Source organism: Salarias fasciatus, chromosome 11 (genome assembly GCF_902148845.1).
Source record: "Salarias fasciatus chromosome 11, fSalaFa1.1, whole genome shotgun sequence".
In the NCBI taxonomy this organism is placed as follows: domain Eukaryota; kingdom Metazoa; phylum Chordata; class Actinopteri; order Blenniiformes; family Blenniidae; genus Salarias; species Salarias fasciatus.
In genome coordinates, this window is record NC_043755.1 from 1,929,309 (window position 1) to 1,953,589 (window position 24,281).

At 44.1% G+C, this 24,281-nt stretch overlaps 1 protein-coding gene across 2 annotated transcripts in view; it reads left to right on the forward strand.

Annotated features, from left to right (window-relative positions):
* Positions 1-1,453: 1,453 nt before the first annotated feature.
* rapgef5b (Rap guanine nucleotide exchange factor (GEF) 5b) overlaps positions 1,454-24,281 on the forward strand; it is a 31,403-nt gene continuing 8,575 nt past the window's right edge. The window contains exons 1-18 of one of the 2 annotated variants that reach the window (XR_003932374.1): positions 1,454-1,864; positions 6,360-6,499; positions 7,189-7,289; positions 11,583-11,661; positions 11,856-12,000; positions 12,075-12,172; positions 14,612-14,642; positions 14,815-14,893; positions 16,087-16,236; positions 16,633-16,730; positions 17,303-17,425; positions 17,515-17,711; positions 17,853-17,943; positions 18,050-18,100; positions 18,392-18,479; positions 18,625-18,689; positions 18,783-18,837; positions 19,696-21,194. Coding sequence is in view for 1 of the 2 variants with exons in the window: in XM_030102183.1 (XP_029958043.1) it covers positions 1,685-1,864; positions 6,360-6,499; positions 7,189-7,289; positions 11,583-11,661; positions 11,856-12,000; positions 12,075-12,172; positions 14,612-14,642; positions 14,815-14,893; positions 16,087-16,236; positions 16,633-16,730; positions 17,303-17,425; positions 17,515-17,711; positions 17,853-17,943; positions 18,050-18,100; positions 18,392-18,479; positions 18,625-18,689; positions 18,783-18,837; positions 19,696-19,814 (1,890 nt within the window). In the remaining variant the exon portion in view is untranslated. Of the gene's footprint in view, positions 1,865-6,359; positions 6,500-7,188; positions 7,290-11,582; positions 11,662-11,855; positions 12,001-12,074; positions 12,173-14,611; positions 14,643-14,814; positions 14,894-16,086; positions 16,237-16,632; positions 16,731-17,302; positions 17,426-17,514; positions 17,712-17,852; positions 17,944-18,049; positions 18,101-18,391; positions 18,480-18,624; positions 18,690-18,782; positions 18,838-19,695; positions 21,583-24,281 lie in introns of those variants that run through there. The other variant, XM_030102183.1, reaches the window with a different exon arrangement.

The window sequence follows — 24,281 nt, forward strand, 5'->3', positions numbered from 1 at the left end:
TGGTTGTCATGGCATCCCTGGGTAAAGTATTAGAGGAAGCTCGCTAACAAGTCTGGCTTTAGGCGTTCTCACTTTGTAATTCGCTTACTTGAGAAACTGGGTCAGTGGCACATTAAAGCTCGGTCTGTCCTCCTGGCTTTGTCTCACTAAGGAGAGGGTGAATTTTACTCCCCAGTGTGAAAAATCTATCTAAAAATACAGTTTAAAGAATAGTGAACTGCTATGGTTTGGGTTGGTTAAGATAAATGAGGTGTTAATTTAAGTTGCTCTTATTTCACTTTTGAAATGCCTTGGAAAACCAATCGGATAGTTTAATAAGGATGCTTAGTCCAGCATATTCTAAGTCCAGTGTGTAAGCGATTTTCCTAATCAGCTTCACCAAAGAAAAAAAAGAAAATAGCGGGATTTAATGCCATATGAAAGAGAAACAGCACCTAGAGATGATGGGAACCGTTTCTCATTCTGCAGTTTGCCCCATCAGCAGTTCGGAGGTGCAGCACCATTCAGTGGCTTTGCAAGAAGCCAGTGAAGCATGACAGTGCTGACAGCAAGGGAACCCGTGGATGACGTGCTCATATAAGCTCATATGAGGAATTAATGTCCTTGTTTTTATCGTGATCAATACATGTAGGATCACACTGGTCTTTCCCGAAGTTCTCCGGGCAACTGATGAGCTCCGTTCAATATTCCTTCACAGCGTCAGCGGAGCTGGTTTACTCCGCAGGGTGCTTTAAAGGCTTCACTGCAGCTTACAGTCATAAAGAATAGATGGCTTGAGCTCTGCTGCTTAAATCAGCAGCTACTCCATTTAATATTCTACTAATTAAATTTACTGGGGACTAATATTATATTTTATCAACTAGAACAAAATGATAGGGAAGTTCATTTTTAAGAACTGTTTACTCCAAAAAATATGAATTATTTTTGCAAAGACATGTCTTTGCAAAATCTCTAGAGCATCGTCTGATTTCAGAAGCTTCTTCACACTAAAAATATACTAAACACTTGTGAAACTACTAAGTTATTCTAATTTCTTCACTACCAATTATTCCAAAATAAGCCTGCTGTTAGTTCTTATTCTCCTTCTTCCTGACAAATAGGCTATGCTTACAAGTGGTTTCACAGCTTCTGGGACTTCATCAGGTTTTTTGTTTTTATGCAGTATTCATGTAGTGTACTGGTCCTTTCAGACTGAAGACGCAATAGTGAAGTATTGTTTCCCGCTGTGAACCTGCACGTATCTCCACCCTTGTAAGCGTTTGACCTTCTAGTGTGAAGTTCCCTGCCCAGTCCTGACTCTCTCCCGCTTTCGGGAGATTTCGAAACTTCCTCTCTGGGGCTGTCTGGCTCGCCAGATGTTTCCTGAACCCACCGTGTTCCCAACTCACTCCCCCCTCCGCTGTGGTATAAGGTACATGAAGGACAGAGAGAGCCGGACTCCATCATTCTTTTCCAGCTGGAGCCAGAACCACAGAGATACCTGAAGTCCAGCTGAGGAAGATTATTCTGTTTGCTGCAGAGCAGACACTGGAATTTAGTTAAGAGAGACAGAAAACACAGGACCTTTACATCCAAATATACATTATACCCACATTTATTTTTGACCAGCTCTCATTTGCTTTCAGATTTTTGTGAGCTGACGTTTTGAGTTTTTGTTTTGAGGCCAGTAGTCAGTCGGCTGGCGATGTCGTGGGACTGCGGCCTCAGGTACATGTTCACTGTGCCTCCTGCGCTGCAGCCGGGGAGCAAGGGCATCCTGCATGACAAGGAGGACCTGTCCAGGCTGGAGATGGTCCAGAGACTGGCCAAGGATGGCTGCCGCTTCCTGCAGAACCACAGCAAGAGCCCAGAGAAGACAAGTGGGGTGAGAAACACAATGATGACCGATGACTTCAGATCCTGACTGTTTTTTTTTTTTTTTACTGTGAAGCGTTCAGGTGTATTGTTGTAGTGATGCAGCCCAAGTGTGAAATGCCACATTCTCTTCCACATCTCACTGAGCACTCACAAAGTGAAAATATTAGCAAGGTGCGAATCAGATAGCCTGATTAATTTAATTATGAACCCTGACTTAATTAGCATGCATTCCTCTTAGATATTCAGGTAGGCAGTGTGGCTTTTGTTGTTAAACTATTGTGCCACAGCATCATTGTGTGCACTCCCTGCAGTGCTCCATTAATCAAAGTGATGTTAATTTGTAGCCTGTTTTTATTGAGGTCCTCAAACTGCTATCTCAAAAGAGCAGTGACCTTGTTTATCTTCTCTGCAGACAGAAGAAAAAACTGTTCCAATTAAATGTGACAAACAACCAAAATGAGGACTACTGAGAATGTGTACTCAATTGGAGTTCAAATCAATCTTCTCGAAAGCTACTGATAGTACTTTTTAACCACTGTATAACCATTATCAAAATTGCATTCATTTTATTTTACTTTAAAAAATATGCTGACTCCCAGAGCGCATTTCTCAGACAAACGTGATACAAATGATGCAAAAAGGCTACAGAACTGGATTTGAATTTAAATAAAATTGAAATGGGAGTACTTAGCCACGATTTGGGATTTTGTAAGTTGTGAAGCATAGTGTTATTTGTAATGCATTACCTCCAGCCCTGCAAAGTAGTCTTAACTTCTGCAAAGCACCATAAAAGAAGAGAGCAGAGAAAAAAACATTGAGGTTGTAACAATTATTATACTGAATATATATTTAATGTTAGTCTACATTTTCTATGTGCATCATTACAAAAAGTAACACATTTGTAGTATTCAGTGACAGATTTTCAATATGGCAGCTTCTTTCGGTTGTTTTGGTGCCACCAGCATCTGCAACCATTAAACTAAAAAAGCAATACTGTACTTTCCCTTCAGCATGCCCTCAAAAATCATAATAAAAAAAAAAAGTGACATCACCTACCATCTAGCTGCATCGCAGCCCCCTGATTGGCTCACCTCGGGGTGGGCTCAGCTTCTCCCTTCCCCTTCCTGCCAGCTGTAATCTGAACAGTCAAACAATTGTAGGAAGAGTTGACGCAAGTCGGTAGACCACCATGCCAAGACATTGTGGCGTTTCAGGGCGGATTCCCTGTACGTCAAACTGCTGACCTTTCCTCCATCGCCAGGCTCCGTCTGCTTATCTGTGTCAGTATTCAGTAACGATCTGTCACCTGCTCAACGTCACCACCAACCTGCATGCCATCGAATTTTAACGCCACGTGATTCAGCTGTGCCTTACTGACTCGTGCCTGGTTTCTCATGTTGTGTGGAGTTTCAAAAAGGGGGTCACATGTATACATCGCTCATAATCCCAGTGATAATGACCAGATCCAGACATATTATGTGAGATTATGCGGCAGTGTTTCACCATTTAGAATGGTTTTAAAACAATCCAGCGATTTCACAGAGCACATACAGCGGTACATGTGACTTACAGAAATGTCTAAGCCGAGACATCAGAGAGCTCAGAAATCAGTTAAACCCCAGCTGGTGGAAAACAGGCGTGCTTAATATACAGAAGGCTGCATGTCTGCAGAAGTGTGTGAGATATCCGGATGCAGGGAGATCATGAATGTTATACAATCTCTTTAATCTGAAGAGGAGATTGGTTGATAGTTGAAAGGTTATTTATGATAGACTGACTGCATAGCCTGTTCTTTTATTCCACCATTTTCAGTCATTGAGAGGATTGAGACAGGCTGCGTTTGAGACATGTTCTCACGCCACGTGCGACATGAACCATAACAATATGAGCATGAGACTGATCGTGTCTTTATCAGTGCACTTTTGTGGGCTTGATTCATCCCTTGATTTAAAGGTTGAGTAGAAGCGGGAAACAGCTGCAAGTTTAACAAACTACAAACAAACCTGAAAATTCCACATGAGCAAACATAAGAAAAACTCCCTTTTAACAGTAATAAACCTGCAGAACAAGGCTCAGAGGTGGAGACTTTCTGTTTTTCTGGTTAGAGTTCGAGGACAGAAGCAGAGAGAAAGACAGAAGAGACAACCAGATTGTGGGGAGGGATTCAAACCCTGGTTCAGGATATTTGGGATGGATTATATGGGGAGGGATTGTTGGGAGGGATTCAGAATGGAGGAGAGCATTTCCAAAAGCTCTTGTTGGGTTTTCCCAAATGACAGCTGTCAGGATCTATTAAAAGCGACTGAAGGAAGGAAAAGCAGTTAATGGAAACGCAGCTATTGGCTGACGCGGTCATGGGGGGTCAACGCTTTGGTGGTCTGCTGGAATCCATGTTTTGACAGGTCAGGGCTGTGGGGCAGCACAACAATGGCCCACAAACAATAATAGGTGGTCTTAATATAGTGTCTGGTTGCAGTAAGTTTGCCTTTTGTTATACTGTGGATAATCTAGTTTAATAAGAGCTCTTTTGATTCGGTTCTCTGCTTCGTCTCCTCATTCTGGATAAACCACACTGTTGCACGAGACGAATTAGGACAATCCTGCACCCTGTCAGGACTGAAGACTTCCAGGTCTCCTCAAGTGCTCCATACCGTGCGTGCCGGTCCGGCTGCAGTCACACGCAGACCGGTGGCCTCCATCCTGAGGAATGCTTCTGCAGCCCAGAGGAGTTCGTGGCGGGACACGGCTCCATGCGGCGGCCTGATAAGTCCTGCTCACGCTCCTGCCCACAGCGTTCACCTTCAGTAACTGTGAGCGGAGGTGACCTCCAGGCCAGAGTGGAAATCGTGTGGCCTGGAGCTCCGTCTCATTAAAGTCCTTCACTCCAGAGGACTGATTGCTGTTGGGTTTTTTTTTATTTTAATGGGGACACTGGTAACCACAAAGCCCAGCGCACACGGAGCAGCAGCCCAGCGCAGCTGAGGCTTGATCAATAATTCATTGTGAAGAAAGGTTTGTTTGCTGTTTGACCCGCAAGTGATACACTGAGACGTTCTTTTAATTATAGACGGGCGTTCATCCTGCGTTACTGGGACAAAAGCAGCGTGCGTTCATGACTGTGATGAAGCTGGAAGTACACAGAGCGCGTCATGTGTTGATAAAGATAGAACAACCTCTGTTTTTTCCCTCAAAAACCAGGAAGCGAATCAGTGCTGCCTTCCCTTCTAGGGAATTTTCCTATTCTTTTCTTGTCGTCATGCCTGCGAGCGTGATGCTCCGAGTCAGGTGACAGGATGTAACACACTCCTCACAGACCCTCATTATTTGTTTATGTTTGGCTCATTATTGGAAACAGAAGGGAGGGATTTTAATGGACGAATAATCACATCGCTGAAAGAACAAGCAAACTTTATCACTGACAGTCTTTCCTAAAGCGTTGATAATGTCTGTGCTGTTTTCTAAAACGTGTTCGGTAGATTATTGAAGCTAAAGTGGCCCAGTTCACGAGTGTTTGCGCGCTGTGTAAATTCGTCATGTTGCGTCTGTTTATCGTCACATGTCCACACATCATTGTTACTCGTTAATGTGCCAGGAAGTCATGCCGAACTGAAGGGTCCTGGATGCTTCCCTGCAAAAGGCAATTAGGGCGGCAAAATGCAGCCACTTCCAGCCTGTCTGCCCGGCTAATTGCATGAACAGAGGCTTGTGTTGCACTGACTGATGGCTGAGCAGAGGAGGAGGGGCGGCCGGGGAGGTAGCTGATGCAGGATGCACGAGCGTGCAGCATACAGTGAACTCCTCATTAAGACCAATATCTCTGATCCCAACCCTCCACTGTCAGAGAGCAGCAGCTGTTTTCATACTATGAAAACAAAACAAGAAACCTCTTTGTTTCAGTGCAGACTTTAGAAAGTCAGCTTTTACTTGAAAGAAAAACTGATGATGTGAAGTAACTGAAAGCAAAAAAAGAGATTCTCTCAAGCGCAAGTACAGCCGTGTGCTATTGAATGTAAGACAATGTACTGTTTTATTTAGTAACATGATGATTTTATGAGATCATTTCTATGTAACAAAGAAGTATAAAGGAAGACAGATGTTGGGAGACATATTGACAAATCATCATTCTCTGCTCCCTCGATGTGGCATGACACAGGGTCTCACCATGTGAAGTGAAGTTTCAGGTTTAACCATTTGACAGCTTGAAAATAGACCGCCTCTAGACACCACCCATAATTTAATAGGCTCCACACATAAATCAGTAATTAAAATATGTGAGACTTTTATGTTAATCCCTGAATGGGCTCGGCCAGATAAGGACTGAATAATGATATATGGAAATTCTCTTTCATTTACAGTGCTGGCTTTGACAGAGTATTATGATGTAAATCAGTGGCGATTTGAGCGAGTGGGAGAAAAAAAAAAAAAAACAGGGGAATCTCCTTGGTGATAACACTCTCCCTTCTCCCTCCCTCCTTCTCTCCCTCCCACTTTTCTCCCTCCAGCCCCAGAGTGACGAGGCAGTCCGCTTGTGTCTGAGAGAGAGCGGCCGCGACGTGCTGGTTCTCCAGAGAGTGTCGTCACAGCAGCCAGTCCTCGCTGCGTCGGCGAGGGGAGGAGGGAGGGAGGAGGCGAGGAGCGGGAGGTAAGCCTCTCCGCTCGCCCCCTCCCCTCACAGCTTCCCTCCCTCTCTCACTATCTGTTTCTCTCCCTCAGCACTCTCCCTCTCATCATTCTCCCTCTCTGTCTCTGCGGATCACACACACACACACACACACTCTCTCTCACACTCACTCGGGCATGCATGCATCTCAACTCCCTCCACATATACGACTACATTAAATTCATATAAGTGGAGCAGCGGGCTGCAGAGCCGAGCTCCGCCGGGCAGCCTTTCCATTCAAGTCATTCAGGAGGTTTTGTCACTGGTGGACATTCCGGTGTGCCTGAGGGACGGTCACCGGCGATGGATGGGTGGATGGGTGACGGGGTCATGCAGCAGTAAGCAGAGCGGCGCCGCCGGTGTGAGTGGCACGGGGACTCCGCAAGGATGGGATCTCAGCCGCAGCCCCCGGACCTGCGGCGGGAGGAGGGCAGGCTGCTGCACGCCGCCTTGGTGGAGCAGGAGGAGGACGAGGAGGACGAGGAGGGCTCCGAAGAGAGCAGCGCTGACAGCACCAGCAGGGCAGAGCCGCTGACCATGCCCACCTTCGACGTCCCCTACTTCCGCTACATCGATGACGAGGGGACGGAGGGAGAGGAGGAATGGAGCAGCAGTCGCTCCCTGTCCTCTATCGAGGAGGACTCGTCCACTGACTCTGTTGTGTCCGACAGGTACGTGGTCGTGTCGGGGACTCCCGAGAAGATCCTGGAACACTTGCTGAACGACTTGACTCTGGATGAAGATCAGGGGACAACACAGGGCAACGATCCAGGTCAGTCACTGACTTCAACGTCCTTCTGTCCTCATCTTGTTTGTGAGCATATCAATAACTTTGGGGGTTTTAGTCTTTAACTTTGTTTATCTAACAATGACAATGTGGTGTACAAGTTCACTCATGTCTCTCTGTGGAGAAGAGAAGAAGAAAGTGAAAGAGCTGCCTTCACTTTCCTTTTCTCTGCATCCTCTCCCCATTGCTCTCACTTCTCCAGATGAGCTGGGACAGCAGCCCCCTCTGGGCAGGATTACAGTCTAGTCATGCGCTCTGATGGCCACAGTGCTGCTAAGTTTGAACTCCTTCAGTTGAGAGAACCTGACAGACAAATAAGCCACTCAAATTATTTAAAACGAGATGGTAAAGGACTGCGTGAGATGCAAGTCCAGCCTCGCAACAAACAACAAATCAACAGAGTTCCTCTCTTCCCAGCAGGTACATAATAATGTGACACTGTTGCCAAGGCAGAGGAGACCCTCCGCTGCTGGAGCTGGGAAGACTGCACTATGAGAATTGATGATTTAGAGCAGCCGCACAGTCAGGCGAGGACGGGAATGATGCAAGAAACAAGGAGGCATGAAAGTGGAAGCAAGCAAGGAATGAAAGGAGATGTAGATTGTTTCTCATGGGAGGAGGATGCCAGAGATTTCTCATCAGAATGGAAGCAGAAGATTATTCATAATGAGGTGGAAGTAAATGAAAAGAATCTAAAAGTCCTCTCAGGGTTGTGAGATGGTGGATTAACATACACAAGAGAGTTATATTTTATGTTGAGTCATATATTTTTATAGCTATATTTTAGTGAAGGGGAGCTGATTGCTGGGTAAGCGATTAAATATTGCATTATTCCTTCAGGTGGTGTTTTCACATTAAACCGCTCGGCTAATTTTCGACTTCTTCCGAGGAGCAACACATTAATCATTACTGCATCTTACAATAAGTGCACTGAAGTTGATCGTCCATATGGGGCTGACGACCAGAGCATGATGTTGAACGACATCCCAGGGTCAAAGAGCTGCGGACCCGAAGTCGGAGAATCCTGAGCAGCGATTGATCTGCACTCAGTGACGTTTCATTGTCTGACTGCTTCTGGCCTTGAGTCCCTGTGTGTGAATGCAGAGCTGCATGCTGGGGTTCTGCTACACAGAAACATGATGTTATAAGATCCAGGATTTCATTTAAAAAAAAATGTTATTTGAATATCCAGCAAGTGGCGGTTTGGTTTGCCTTTCTAGAATGCGTCTTAAATTTCATTGCAGCAAGTTGTTGATGCATAAACAACTTACATACTTCACAATAAAAAGCCGACTTTATCTCATTATGGCTGCTCCGACTTCCATATTTGCCAGCATTAAGAATGCAGAGGGGCTTTCTGTCTTTCTGCAAGAGGTGGCACTTTTCTAAAAGCACCACGGGCGAGTTTGATTAAAAGCAGACGTGAACCGCTGCAGTACGGCTGTGCAGAGCATGTACACCTCTTTAGCGCTGTGGTTCAGCGCTGCCTTCTTTTCCTGTGCCCAATCTCTGACTACAGCTATCGATTCGTGCTGTGCACGGATCGCAGTGCACACTGACAGCACTGAAAAAAAAAAGAAAAAAACAAGTAATGGAACATTTGTGTTCCTAATGTGAGGCTGTTCCAGCCCTTTCAGCACCGCACCATGTGGAGAGATGTTGATGCTCATTTGTGGTGAATATCATCATATTGCAGCTCTTCAAGAAGCCAGGATGATGACTTCTTGTGGTGATTGAGCAAGTATGAGAGACTTTATCACATCTGTTTCAAAGGCTGCTTTGATTATTTTCACAAGTACTTATTGAAATGCAGAATGTGTTGGCGGCTTGATTGGCATGTTGATTGATGTCGCAGCGCATTGACAGGTTAGAGAGATGAAAAAATGCTATGACTCCCCTCAAAATTATAAAATTGCTTCTTTTGGCATGCCTGAAAGGAGACTTTTGTGTTTTGAAGTATTAAAAAGAATTGCAGAATACACTTTTTCCCCCCTACATCCTACACGGACTTCTTTGATACAGACTTTTATCATCAGCAGCAGGTGCTTGAATTCACTGAGGAAGCAACTCAGTGTACACTGCACACCTGCACCTGGCGTGCACGCACACTCAGTATGAACAGGGGTTCCTGAGTGAAAGTAATTCATCTTTTCCAAACCACACTGGCTCTCTTGCAGACTTATCTCACCTAACTCAACACTAACTCTGGCTTTTGCACCTAGAATATCAAACAGCCCAAAACACACTGAAAGACGAGCCTGCGATGCAGAGCTTGACAAAATCTCCTTCCGCTAAAAGAGCTGGACATTCTGAACAAATGAAAAAGTGAAACTCCATCAGGATATGGGAAAAGAACACAAAAACAATGTGACTCACTCAGTCACTTGTAGTGGTTCCAAGTATGGATGCTCAAAAAACTCCCAAAAAATGCTTAACCCTTTACTGACAATAAAAACTGAATTTTAGTTTAAATTCTTTTTTTCTATTTAGTTAAATCAGGTTTTGTCATTTTTGGGCTTCTTGTAACAGCACGTCAGATGTTTTTGTTTATTCTCAAAATGCATAAAGCTTCACCCAATAAGCTGCTTACGACAGGTAAACCTGCTACAAATCAGGCTGATCAGGTAAAATCATTTTCATATCTGAATATCAGCAATATCAGTAATTTCTGGACTCATGGCTTTTTTGCCTGAAACTGTTACCAACAAACCGTTCACCACCTAAATACAGTGAAAAGCTATGAACATCAAATACTGAAGAAACAAGTGATATTTCTTTTTAAAAAGTGAGAATTACAACTATTTGATCTTCCTTTTAGCTCTAGACAACATACACAAATATGTTTAACAAGAGAGCCAGTTTTCTCTAAATCTTTTCCTGCAGGACAACTCTTTTTTTTCCTTCCTTCTTTTTTTTTTGATGCCTTACAAAATAAAAACTTGAGAATACAACTTTAGGTCTTAAAAATTAAATATTTATTCTGTTTTCCAACTTCAAAAACACTAGCAGGATGTACAGCCCGCGGAGCAGCGTGCAAGCTGTTACTCATGAGAAAACTCCTCAGATAGCTGAGAGGGAGGGCTGCAGAGCCCCGGCATTGTGAGCGAGCGGCGTGCAGGTAGACGCGCCGGCGTTCCGCTGACCTCTCCTGCACCGTTTTGTTCAGGTGGGGGAACTCATTCGGCGCTGAAAGCTGTGCGTGTGCAACGTGTGACGTCTCATAAGGAGTGAGTGATGCATCCGCAGCTGCTGTGCAGGGATTAACATAATGATGTCAGGGAGTCCCGTGGACCAGAACGCACACAAAGGCCCTGGGAAGCCAGTGTGAAATTAAAAGGGAGAATTTACAATTCCGGGTGTGAAGCACACACAGAAGGGCTGAGAGGAGGCCGGCCTTAATAGGATTTATAAAGCTTTCCGCTTGTGTCTGGGCATTATGTCTGAGAGTTCCTGTCCTTTCTTTTCCCTTCACACCACTCCAGGATTTCTCTCACTGACTTTTTTTTAAACATCTCTGAGATTTTCTTTAATGCCAGATGAACAACTACTTTCTTTTTGAATATGATATTATGTGAAAGGATGAGGGGAAAATGCGTTGGCCTACTTCTTTTCATTCATTCTCTGAGTTTACGCTCGATCTGAAGCTGTCTGTGATTTATCCCTGCAATCCATTGACAGAAACATTTTTCTGTGTGTAACCTTGGAACAGAAAAAGTGTGGGCAGTAAACACATTAGGATGATGGCTAAGCAATATCAGATTGCTTTTGTGCGAGCCAGATGATAACAATGAAAACACAGACTTCATCAGAGGTCACCGTGAAGCAACCGACACATTAACATTATTGGCTTATCTCCACCGATACAGCCCGCGGTGGCAAACGTGTGAGCTTGAAGATAATGCCGGCAAAGGCTCGTCTGAACCTACTGCAGGGGAAAAAATGGAAGAGAAGATTCCACTTTCTGTCCAGCAGGAAATCATTACTTCACTATTGTGTTTGGCTCTTTGATGTCTCTGCTTAATGCTTGTTAACTGACATTTGACATTAACAAATTAGCTCCAATTCTTGTCTCATTAAAATGGAAAAAAAAAAAAAAAAACCCATTTAAAGCCCTTTACAGTGTGTGGAGCTCAGTAGACATTCATCATATAATGGTCAAGGTCGCTCGTCCACCTGCCCTCCAGCAAGGACCCACTGAATGCAGCTTGTTCTAAATTTCTCTCCGCAGTTTTATACTGTGGTTAAATCAGCTGAAGAATTTGCCGTTTCTCTCTGCAGATACACTCCTGGATGACTTTCTGCTGACCTACCCAGTGTTCATGTCCACCAGCGATTTATGTCAAGCTCTGCTGGGACAATATCCTTCAACGCGGACGTCTCCAAAGACACATTCACTCACAATTCTACAGATATATATAATAGATGCCTTGAATAAAAACACACATGCCTCCTACTTGACTCTGCTCATCCAGAAGATTCTGGGCTCTGTTTGATGTTTGCAAGCATGCCTCTCTTCTGCCGGTTTGTGCTGAAGCCTTAACCAAATCCCACCTATTGCACCAAGAGACAGCGAGGGAAAGAGGAGCAGAAGGAGAATCTGGAGAGGAAGCAGAAGCTGCTGCACCTGGTGTCACAGTGGATGTGTCTGTGCAGAGACTTCCTGAGGGAGGACGAGCACGTCAAAGTCTTCCTGAAGGTAGGAAACGCAGAGTACACGGGAAAAGGGTGGCGGCCGGGCGTGAGGTGCTGAAAACTGGCGTTTCCTTCCAGACTTTGTACCGCTACGTGTTGGACGACGTCTACGAGCACCCGGCTCTGGAGAAGGACGTGGGGGAACTGCAGAGGGTCTACCAGCTGCACCGCAGACAGTGAGTGCTTCAAAGCCCACACGCTAAAGCAGAAGCAGTTCTCCGTGTCAGATCATGTGTGCACAACATCCAGCGAGGACTGTTGGAGGTCTGAGAGGAGGCAGAGACGCTACTGGATGGAGTCTGAACACAAAGGAAGACCTTCTTCTCCGCTCGGTGTCTTTCTTTAGCGCTTCCTCAATGAGTCCATTCAGAAACTTAAAGGACATCGCAGTTCTTCTGCCCAAAAACATGACGCTCACTGAGCTCTTTATCTTTAATCTCCCAAACTGGGGAAAAACACAGTGATCTGGGGAATTAATGGCATGTGTCAGAAATGGTTGAGTCTCCGTAGGAAACAAAGGATTTCCAAGAATAAACAAGAACAAGCACATAGCATTTGCTCCGTCGCCACTTGTTTACGGGACTCTATTTCAGGCCAGCTGACTGTGAACGGTGCCGAACGAACACATGAGCAGGATGTCACATCTGTGTACGAGAAACACATCAGTATGGCCTCAGACGTGGCGTCGTTAAGTCATTATGCAATACAGTCCCTGATGTGAATACAAAACGCACAGTTCTGCATGATAAGACATGCAGGGGACACAGCGCTGCGTGGTTTGAAAGCATATAAGCTGAGAGTAATTATGATCATAAAAAAAACACTGTAGAAACACATCTAGAATATATAATCCTGTTTGTACACGTCAGTAATCAACCTGATTTTCCATGTGTATTATTTAAGCTGCACTCAGCAAGAGAATGTGTGTTTTGTAGATTATTTCTTTGTTGGAACGATGTTTCTAAAGCCCGTTCATCATGGGGACGGTGTGGCTGCGTGTGGCTCCTCCCGTTTGTTACATTCCCTTCAACTCTGCTCTGCTAAAAGATCTGGTGATGAGTCACATGCATGTTTGTTTCAAATGCAGCACCATTTTAAAGTGAAATTAACAAACCTTCTGGTGGTATAACTTGTATTGGGAAGCAACACAATTGCAAGAAATGCACAATCTACCAAACCTTACTGCTTGTATGTAGTTCAGTCTGTGACAGTTACTCAGTAATAAGACTAACCTATTGGGATTTAAATATTGGCAATATCTGATGAAAGTCAACCAGAAAAAGTTGTAAAGACTGAGTGCAAACTTAATTTAACTGCACATCTCTTCTTTATGGCAAGAATTTGATTTTAAATACTGAAACCACTCTAATGCACAGAAAAGGGTTTTTTTTTTTTGTTTTTTGTTTTTTTGTTCAGATTAAATCAGAATTATTTGACATCGCAGCAGGACAAACAGCCACATCTCCTGCCACTGCACACGCATTCCCACTCATACGCAACACACTTGAATCTATTTGTGTATGTATTTATTCTCATTTAATATATTTTTCAAACAATTCAGTTTCAGTTATTTGACAGTTTTTTCTGTATTAGTTGCTGTTAAAGCCTCATTTTGCTTTTTTTTTTTTGATATGACAAGGCAAACAGTCGTGAAACAGCAGACACACTGCCACACCCATGCCCCCCCCTCAGCCCCCCTCAGATCTTCTCCCCAGAGGATGCTTCCACCAGCCCCCCTTTGGAAATGAGAGCAAATAATTCAGCCTGAGTCTGCCACTATTATCTGACTCTGCTTTCTTCATGTTTATTTTCGGGGAGGGAAACTCACAACAGACACTCCTTTAAAGGAGCGGACTTGGAGTGGGTGTTACTGACTGACATGCTCTGCTATTTATGAGCTTTTCACAATCAGTCCCACCCCAGGGGAGGACGAGGTTCACTGCTCTGAGCAATCTGCTGCGGAGCCAAAGAGGTGTCATTTTTTATGGAAAGAAGCCTCCCATCAACTTCCATCTGGCCTTGGTGCAGAAAAGGAAGCTCCCGCCCGCAGGACGGTGAAAGCTTGAGAACACACAGCTCCGTTTGCGCAGCGTTTTAACTCACTGACGTCCACCGCGACGCCGCTTTCCGAAGCGTGGAGCAGTGCCTCGGCTCAGGAGCTGTGTTTTGACATGACAGCAGGAATCAGGTTTTTCATTAGTGCTGGGCTGCTGGCGGCCACTGAGAGGGGATCCCTCAGGGCAGGCTCTGTGCCAACATGCCTATTGTGATGCAGAGCCCAGTAAAAGCCGAGGGATGATAATGGACATGGGGCGATCCATCATGCTAGCCAGAACTAACTGATGAGAAAGGGGTGATTAAATGAAGGGATCACATTGGAAGGTCTAAAATCTACAGCCACTCTAATCTCTCCTTGACACCGAGCCTAAATAATGGACTCAGCACAGCTGATGGATGAACAAAAACAGTCACTTTACCTTGATTATAGACTGAGGCTGCAGGGAAGCTGTTTACTGCAGTCTAGAGAACGTTTTACACTGTTTTTTAAGGACAAACTACAATAAGTCTTCATGCCTGTGTGATAATCACTGAATGTTGCCTCTTTTTATTCCCAGCACCACAGATGAATATTCCCCTCAGCGAAAGGTCAGTAAATCAAACTGAGCAGCTTCTCCTCTGCTACATGTCAGGCGTTCGGTCTATTGTCGTCACATTTCCTCCTGCAGACATTGTTCAGTCGTACTGAAACAGTCGATGTTCTCAGGCAGCAAAAACGTCTGTGTGTTAAAAAACCACGCATTTCCCTTTTCTCTGGTAGAGCAAAGCACTTTTCCACCAATTGAGCCCGAAGGAGAACGGGCTGCAGTCCAGAGGCGCACCGAGGGAGACCAGGGAAGGTGTGTTGTAAGACGTGCCGCTATTCACACGTTCCTCTCGTCATGCGCCGTTTCTGAAGTCACCGAAAGGAGACGTTTGGTCTCAACTCTAGAACAATGACAGTCTTTCCAGGGAACATGTGTGGAAATGTGGAAATGCATAATCCTGGCGCGTGACTCATGATTTCTTTTTGCTTCAAACGAATCAGTTTGGGCTTCTTTTAAACTACAAGGCTGTTGAGATAATAAAAATAAAAGGAAATAAACTCACACAGTCTTCCGCTTTTCCATGGAAAGCGAACAGTCTATCCATGGGGAGCAATTCAAGATTCAGTGATTTGCTCAAGGGTACTACTATATATGGGGGTTGAATCTGCAACTTTTCAACTTAGAGATGACTAACTTCCACTTGAGCCATATAAGGTGCAAAGTTCGAGTATAATGAGTTTAATTTGATAAGAACAATACGAAGAAGGCTGTAAAGGTGGGCATGTCCGTGTTCTGGAATGAAGATGTTCCACAAGCTTCAATTCGCTTCTTTTCAAGGCAATCAAAAGCTTAAAAAAACAACATATTCAGTGAAAAACATGAGCGGTGAGTTGACCTCTGTTTCAGTGCCTGAGCAGTCTCATCCAGCGGTGATGGCAGCCTGAGCTTCACAAGTCTTTTTCTGACATTTTGACACGCAGTCAGGCTGAGAGGGGAAATTGAACATTGGGGTTGAAGTGCTTCCTGCTCTGCCAACTGCTCCCACACGGCCTCCGGCCTCATGTTATTTAAAATACCCTGTGACTGCAGACTGAAATAACTACCAAGTGCAAATGTGACACCTTATTAACGGGTTCTGGAGCTCACTTTTGGATTTTGTGAATATCAAAGCCTGGTTTATCGTCCTGCATGGCCTGGAGAGCACCTGTGAGCAGAGCAGCCACTGCTCCACGGCTGCTGTCTTTAACAAAATGAAGACTTTCAGTCTGCCTCACTAGTTATATCATCTCCCCAAGTGTGGATTCTTTGTTCTTCAGTATTTCCACTGATGGTAGCCAGAGGTCATTGTTTATCAGCTGCTCTGGAATGTAGCCAAACGTCAGACGTCATTGTTTGAGGCACACAACATTGTGTTTATATATATAATATCAGAGTGGCAGAGGTCGACTCAAGGCTCCGCAGCTCTGAACCCTCCTGTTCTGAACATACGTTCTCCTCTGTGACAGTGCTGTGTCATGTGTATATCACCATGGACTCGTACCTCAGTCTGAGGGCCCACTCCGGGGTCGTGGCCCAGGAGCTGGTGCAGGCGATCGCGGAGAGGATGGACGTCCCCCACGGGGAACTGCTGCTGGTGGCCATCACTTATCCTGGAGGTGAGGAAGCATTTTAACAAGCCAGTCCTCGCTGTCAAGCAGCAGCTTCTGTGTGGTTTTCTTCTCCCACAGCTGCACAAGCTATTTGTCTTCTGATGGCGTGTGTATTGAGAAACACACAGTCGGTATAACCATGACAATAACAGCCCGAGTTAGATGCTGGGATTGATATTAAAGTATGAGATTACAATCAGCATACCGGGTTGAAATGTCTCCCTGGCTCAGAGGCAGTAATGTATAAAGTCAGCATCTGTTATCAGTGGCTGGAGTGACCGGCTCCCTCGGAGTGGAGCCTGGCGCTGCCTCTTATCTGTGACCACTGATAGCCGCTCGCGCGCCACCTGACAGGTTTTTAATGGCATTCTGCTGTTTTGTGATATGTTTTCATCTCCGCAGGTAGACTCCTCCTGCAGCCTCAGGACAGAGTTTTCTCCGGTTCTTTACGGCCTGCGGGGAGGCTACACGTATGCAAGAAGGACCTGGGAGAAGTCCTGGTGGGAAGATAATTGGAATTTGCTGTTTAACATAATCATATGTTTGCTCTGGTGGAGAGATAGGCTATATACTTCAACTTGCACACTATATAGGTTTGTAGTAATACCCTTCTGGTGCTCTGGGTGGCAGCAGTGAGTCACTCCTCTTCAGAAATTTAACAATTTGCTGATATTTTCTGCTCAGATCTTCAACATTTTATTTTTCTGCTTCCTGTGATAAGGCAGGAGGATTGATAGAACAGTTACTACAAGATCTCACAGCCTGACATGCTTGTGCACTTAGCAGCCTGTGATAACCAAGTACATAGTGTTTACTCATCGGAGTAAACCTGAACACTGTGACCAATCGAAAAGAGCTACAGAATAAAAACTGAAAGCCATGTGAAGGACAGACTGGTGCTGAAGTGTCTCAACACTGCCACCCAATGGACAACAGAGGAATTATAAATTTGACATGGTGCTCTTTAAATATAGGAATTATTTTTGGACTCTTATCAGTCTTTGGGAGGTTTGTATAATCTGAAGGATGGACATGTTTAGTCTTTGCTTCTTTTGTTTTTTTCTCTCTGCAGAATCCATTTACTGATAACTCCGAGCTGCAGCAGAGAACGGTCCGCATGCTGAGTCTGAACACGTGGGACGTGGCCGTGGCGCTCACCGACTTTGACCAGACACTCTTTGACTCGATGCACGAGGTTCGACTCACATCTGGAAAATGTGAACCGGTGTGTCGACAGGATCCAGTCGATTCCAATCGCATCCCTGTCTGTTGTGCTTTTGACAGCAAGAACTGGTCTACTTCACCTTCAACCGCCACAGCAGCGGCAGCGGCGGCGGCGGCGGCGGCAACACGACGGCCCTGGAGATGCTGCTGCAGCGCTGCAACGACGTCCAGCTCTGGGTGGCGACTGAGGTGCTGCTGTGCCCAGCGCTCTGCAAGAGAGTCCAGCTCATCAAGAAGTTCATCAAGATTGCAGCCCAGTCAGTAAACACACCCCAACACTGATGGTCAGCGGTTTCAGGCCAGGTTTGCGCGGGAGGGCTGCCCCCTCCAGTGGCAAATCGATGAAGTGCCGTCACTGTTCAACTGACTGCAACGCGTGCTCCATTGATCTTTTCCAGTTGTAAAGCACAGAGGAACCTCAACTGCTTCTTTGCCATCATAATGGGCCTGAACACTGCAGCTGTGAGCCGCCTCAGCCAGACGTGGGAGGTAGGGGGCTTTTTTTCTTTTTTTTTTGTTCTTTTGTAGAAATCCTCTTTCATCTGTGCTGCATTTACATCTAGAAAATAATAAATCCTTATCACCGTCCCTGCAGAAGATCCCTGGAAAATTCAAAAAGCTGTTTTCGGAGCTGGAGACACTCACAGTAAGTGCACTTAATGAACAGCACTGTGTAAGCCATGCACATGAAGGAAGAACAGAAACAGTGAAGACTGATATTAATCCACGCGATAGCAGGAAATACAAACAACAACATGAACGGCTGAACCAAACACACATTTTTCATCTGGAAACCAGGAAAAAAACATCAGAGGTTTCAGATGATCATTACTCTCTAATGGTTTCATAATTCAGCTCAAACAAAGCAGGCATGCCCGGGCACATTCATCCCCCCCCCTGAGGATTACGCTCACTCAGTATGAAAATGTCTTCACAGGATCCGTCGCTGAACCACAAGGCCTACAGGGACTCCTTCAGGAAGATGAAGGCTCCAAAGATTCCCTTTCTTCCTCTGCTGCTGAAAGGTGCGCTCATTATTCTGTCACTTCCACTCGGATGAAGGGCTGTTGTGAGATGTCTCCATCAGGTGGATTCGACTTGCAGGAAGCGAGTGACCTTTTACCTCTGACGCCCGCCGCCGACGGCTAACGGCATGTCGTCCTCTTTCAGATATTACATTCATTCATGAAGGGAACAAGACGTTTCACGACAACCTGGTAAATTTTCAAAAGCTGGTAAGTTTGTGTTGTTACAGCAGAAGTACGCCACTGAACCGATAACAGACCATAGAGCTGACTTTAAAAAGCTTTGTTCTTCTGTTTCTCCAGCATATGATAGCTGATATGGCTCGGCTCATCCGACAGTGTCAGAAAGATTACATGGGTCAGTATTTAATTCCATAACTCCTCTTTTTATGATGTGACATAGCCAATGACTTTTTATATTTCTGGCATAATCAGATGCATCAAGGTTTTTTTTTAGGAACTGATGAAGCTTCATGATCAACTTCCACACTTAAAGTAACCAATTCTGGTTAAAAAATAAAAATTTGTATCAATAAAAACACACATTGAGGGATGCAGAGATACCAATACAAGTAACGGGTTAATCTAAACAGACAGACAAAGTGAATTCAACCATTTTTTTTAAATAATATAAAATCTCCTGTTGATGGTGGATCATCTTTCAATTCAATATATAACCATTACATTATACATGGTGGCAACGGACCAGAAATCTGGGTCACACACACACACACACACACACACACACACACACACACACACACACACACACACACACACACACACACACACACACAGTGGCAAATTAAGAGAAAGCGCAAAGTCAACAAGCTAAAAACTGCTTAGTTTCTAAAACTCTAAAACTTGTGGGAAGTTCAACATCGCTGATTTTTGCGATGCATTTTGTATTATTGTAGGAAAAAGATAGTTTGAAATGTAGGCCACGGTTTTGGTTATGTTTGGCAGCGCAGGTATTTTTCACTGTTGCACTGAGACAGAGTAAGTAAACGAACAGCATCTCATGAAAGTTCACATTTCTGAAGCAGCTCCATCATTATTTACTCTCAGTCCTCACAGTGTTGTCAGTGCATCTCTCATTATTTATCTCAATGAGCATTCAATATGATTCTTTACCCCAGTTGTCATTAATCAGTCAGACATGTTTTTCTGTTGCTTTTGTGCTAGTTTAAAAGTGACAATTGATTTTCTCCTCCAGGAAACACAATCACCCAGAAGAGCAGCTCAGAAGTGCGAGCCTACATCGACTATCTGCATATTATCGACAATCAGCAGACTTTGTTCGACCTGTCGCACCGGCTGGAGCCTCGAGCGTAGAGAGCGGCTCCCCCCTGTTCTTCCCTCTCTGTTGGATTGCCAAGGAGCATCCTGCTGCTGTGTCATCTCTCTCTCAGGACTGCTGCAGGACCCTGTGCCACCACAGGAGGGAGCCATTTAATCAGGAGACAGATCAGCAAAAGAGGCATCTTAGAATGTCAGGAAAAGGCCAAAACAGTGTGAGTGGAACAAGAAACCAAACAGAAGCATCGAGCTTCTGCCTCGGCAGCTGCAGGTAATGCAGCAACGGCACCGGCGGACCCACAATATGGCGAGCAGACAGCAGGGCTTTCATCCCCGAGAAGCAGATGCGTCTCATTCACTTCTCTCATGGCACAGGAGGGTCACCTCCATCAAAATCCACAACTAAAAGTGCAGAATCCACAACAGAGATACTGAAGCTGCAACACAAATGCAAAAACTGACAACACAGCTGTAAAAGCCACAACTAAGCTGGGAGGAAATAAAATGGATCCGGTAGCAGGAGGATTGTTTCTGCTCATGAATTCACAAAACGCTTCGACGGCACACTTAACACCTATGTGATAAACTACACAAGATCTTTGACATTCGAAGCGGGTTCAAGTTCAGATATTCAGCTGCAGAGGCTGTGTCATCAGATCTGACCAAAGAATATCTCAACCCACAAATGGTTTTCCAACCACGATCAAACTGTCGTCTTTTGCCAGAAAAGTGTCTCAAGTGAATCGGTGCAGTCGATGCACAACAAACTGATGTCTTACGAAGTGAAAGAAACGAAAGTGATTGTAGAATATTTACATAAATTATTTTTCTGTAACAAAAACTGTACATCGTTTTATTTTCCCATTAACTGCAGTGAACTCGACGATGCTTCACTCCATGTTGTTTTAGTGCAGAGCTAGAGGGGAAAAAAAAAAACATCCAGTGTGCTGTGGTTTGCTGACATGTGAGATATAATTACATACGGTGGCGCTGAATACTGCAAAAACAGGTCTGTGTTAATGCTTCGTCCTTCTGCGATGGAGGAAAGCAGTGGACAATCAGTCGAATCAAGCGGAAAACTCAAAGTGTTGCATCTCTGATTCTTGTTTTTTTTTTTTTTTCAGCAACAGACGTATCGAATAACACGTTGGTTCACAACACATGAAGCACCATCAAAAAAACAGATTGAGAGCCACTGTTCTAGTAAACATGAGGACAAATATGTTGACTGAACTTTCCCTGTAATTAAAGAGCAATAGCAAACTAAAAACATTACAGCACCTTCCGGTTGAAGAAAGAGGAAGAAGAATAAAAGCCATCTGCTCGTGTGCAGTGCGTAGAAACACTGCTGTATTCACTTTAGTAGTGTGTGGTCTTAGAGGATGCAGTATTTATTCTCCTAGGTGAAAACTCACTGTTCGCCAGCTTACGTCAGGCCAACATAGAGTAAATAGGCACGGTGAGGCATTGTAGACGGAAATGTACATCATTTTATTTACTTTTCATTTGTATAGTTCTGATTTTTAGAGCTTACAGTCACCATGAATGCAGTATCTTACTTTGAATTACTTGTTTCATCAACAATGTAGAGTTGATCCTATTTATACTGTGTATATATGTCAAGATTCTGGAAATGGATATTTATTTATTTTAGATTTATTTATTTGTCTTTCGACCGCTTCAGAGTTCTGTTGAATGTTTTTTTGTACGCACCGTTACGGCTGGTCTGCATGATGTGTTAAACCATGGACTGACCACCAGTGTCAACTGTGCATGCAATAAAATATTTTTCATCACTGTGAGCTTGTTACTGTGTGTGTGTGTGTGTGTGTGTGTGTGTGTGTGTGTGTGTGTGTGTGTGTGTGTGTGTGTGTGTGTGTGTGTGTGTGTGTAATGTAGCTGTGTAAATAAAGTTATACTCACTATATTCTTTAATGACATATTTAAAAGTTTCCAAAGTGGAATAGTCACAGTTGCAAAAAGAGAACTTAAGGAGAAAAAACACAGAATTTGCCAGTTATTCACACGATATTCCAACACACCAAATTAATACAAATAAACGTTCAAGGCAAAATGCGACCTGAATGAACAGACAGAAAACTTAACATATCTTAATACCGGGTTGTGGATCAGTTCAGGGGCCTCATGCAGCACAATTTCATCTCGAGTGTATCGGACCAGTAAAACAACGGCATGAAGACCTTTGAATTGAAAGTTTTTCTCTGTTGTCGTTCAGAGCACACACAAAGAAAACGTACATGTTTTTGCAAAAATTAAACAGTTTCTACATAAAATGACTACAATCTCAACAAGAAGCCAGTTTTGATGAAACGTTCCAGTGCAAAATACAGAAACTCCTGCTATGGCTGCTGCATTATGCATGTTTTTAAAAACTTACTCTTCAGCATGGCTTTGAGGCTAGTTTGATAGCAATGAGGTAGTTATCTTCAGGGTAATATCACAGATATCTCAGTTTGAGTCTCAGAGTTGTGTGGTTTCTGCTAATATTAAAAAAGAAAAAAAAATTATAATCATAGAAATGTTTACCATTTTCTTGGTATTTTGGCAGTTTGGATTGAAGTCTCTTGCGGGTAAGTTTTGGCCCGCAGGCCTTATGTTTGACACCCCTGGTTTAATGTGTGATAAAATGACCCTGAATAGATGTGAAATGTTCATAAACCGATAGAAAATTATGTGAAACAACTGGATGTCCTGTTCTTTATTTGGATGGGTGACGAGGTGTTCATACATCAGGCCACATCCTTCAACAACCGGAAGAACATCCACAGTTATCATTTGAGAGGTGCTTTCTTTAGTGAAAACTACTTTAGCTTTTACTGAACTATAATTATAATGATGTTATGAGACGACGGGTTAAAACAGAGATATCATTCTTCAACATAGACTGGGTTTACATGGCTTTTATATCGCCAAATAAATGTCAACATTGTGATTTAACTTCACTCCATGTCCAAATGTAGAGGTTGCTGTTTTAAGGCCTACTATGGCGCCCCCTTGTGGACTTGTCATTAAATCAAAGTTTATTGTTTTTGAGTATGAAAATGACACTAATCGTATTTCTCTCTTCTTCTGAGGCCATATTTCTCTCTGTATATTGAAGAGCTATTTGAGCAAAAAACACAATGTCCTCTTTGCAGTGGAAAGCGGCGGAGGTGTGACCCAGATGCCCTCTCTGACTTTAACCAGGTGTCCTGCTTGGCCTTTAACATGACTATCTGTGTCACGACCCCCGCTGAGCCCGGCCCCGTACCCTGAAATTTCCTCCCAAACGCGCTCGGCACTGTATCATTTCCCCGTCACCAAATGACTGGCTAGCCGCTGTGTCACACTAATGAGAGGAAGGGAAGGCAGATGAAGAGAAAGTACAGGAAGACTGCTTCTTCATTTCCCCCGTGCGACACAATGCATCGAATCAATTCTCTGTCCTCCATTTGTCTGTCTACAGGGAGAAATTAAGAGCAACACAACAGTTATTAGCGTTGGAGAAAATCTTATTTGAGAGGATAGGAGGGATGATTTAAACCCCCCCCTTTCTACCAACAAAACAAAACTGTGATTTAGTGGCTCTAGTTTCTACAGAATATCATTTGCTTTATTTTGCAGATTTTATGGCACCTGTCTTCTTTTTAAAAATGGTCCTTTCAAACGCTTCCTGTACAGTGTCTGCAAAAAAAACAAAAAAAAACAAAAAAAACATTTTGAGCTACTTCAGTGCATCTTTCTGAGCGTAATACTGCACTAAATAATCTTAACCTTGACTTTGCATCTCCTCTCGGCACACAAAACTTCAAGACAAATGCATTATACTCACAACTCTGAAATCTAATCAAAGCTTCTGTTCAGTTTTCAATCAGTCTGTCCTGAAAGATAACACTTTTGGCAGGATATCAGCATTTCTTACTCTTATTCGAAGTTCTAGGTTTTATTTAGTTTGTATTAAGTTAATCAGATGCTAACAGAGAGTGCAGACAGATAAAGGATGGGTCATCTAATGCGTTGCTTTCTCATACAAAGCTATCAGTGGCTTTGAATAGGTTTTTCCAACAGGCTCGGCTGAATGAATTACACTTGTCTGTTAGTATTCTGCCGCTGCCGCACAAAAGGTCAATGTCAAATGCACCTCATTTAAAAGTCAATAGCGGCCATGCACATCATCTCCTGGGAATTCTGTCCGGGAACCCTCCAGACAGCATTGTGTATCATTCAGTTAGTCGAGGGCAGCCGGAGAGCTTTTTTAATCTTGACCTTCCAATAAAATATGCTCCCTATCCAGAATTACATGGCCTAAAATGGAGACATAAGCTCCCAACAAATCACGGCCAGACTCGGGGGAGAGGTTCAACAGTGTCGGACACAGACACAACAGGTTCAACGGCGGCTGAACGTGTATCACCGCTCCAGATCTGAAACGGAGTCGCTCGCTGCTGTGTCGCCATGGAGACAAATCACGAGGCGCAAATAATCACAGAAACAACACTGGGA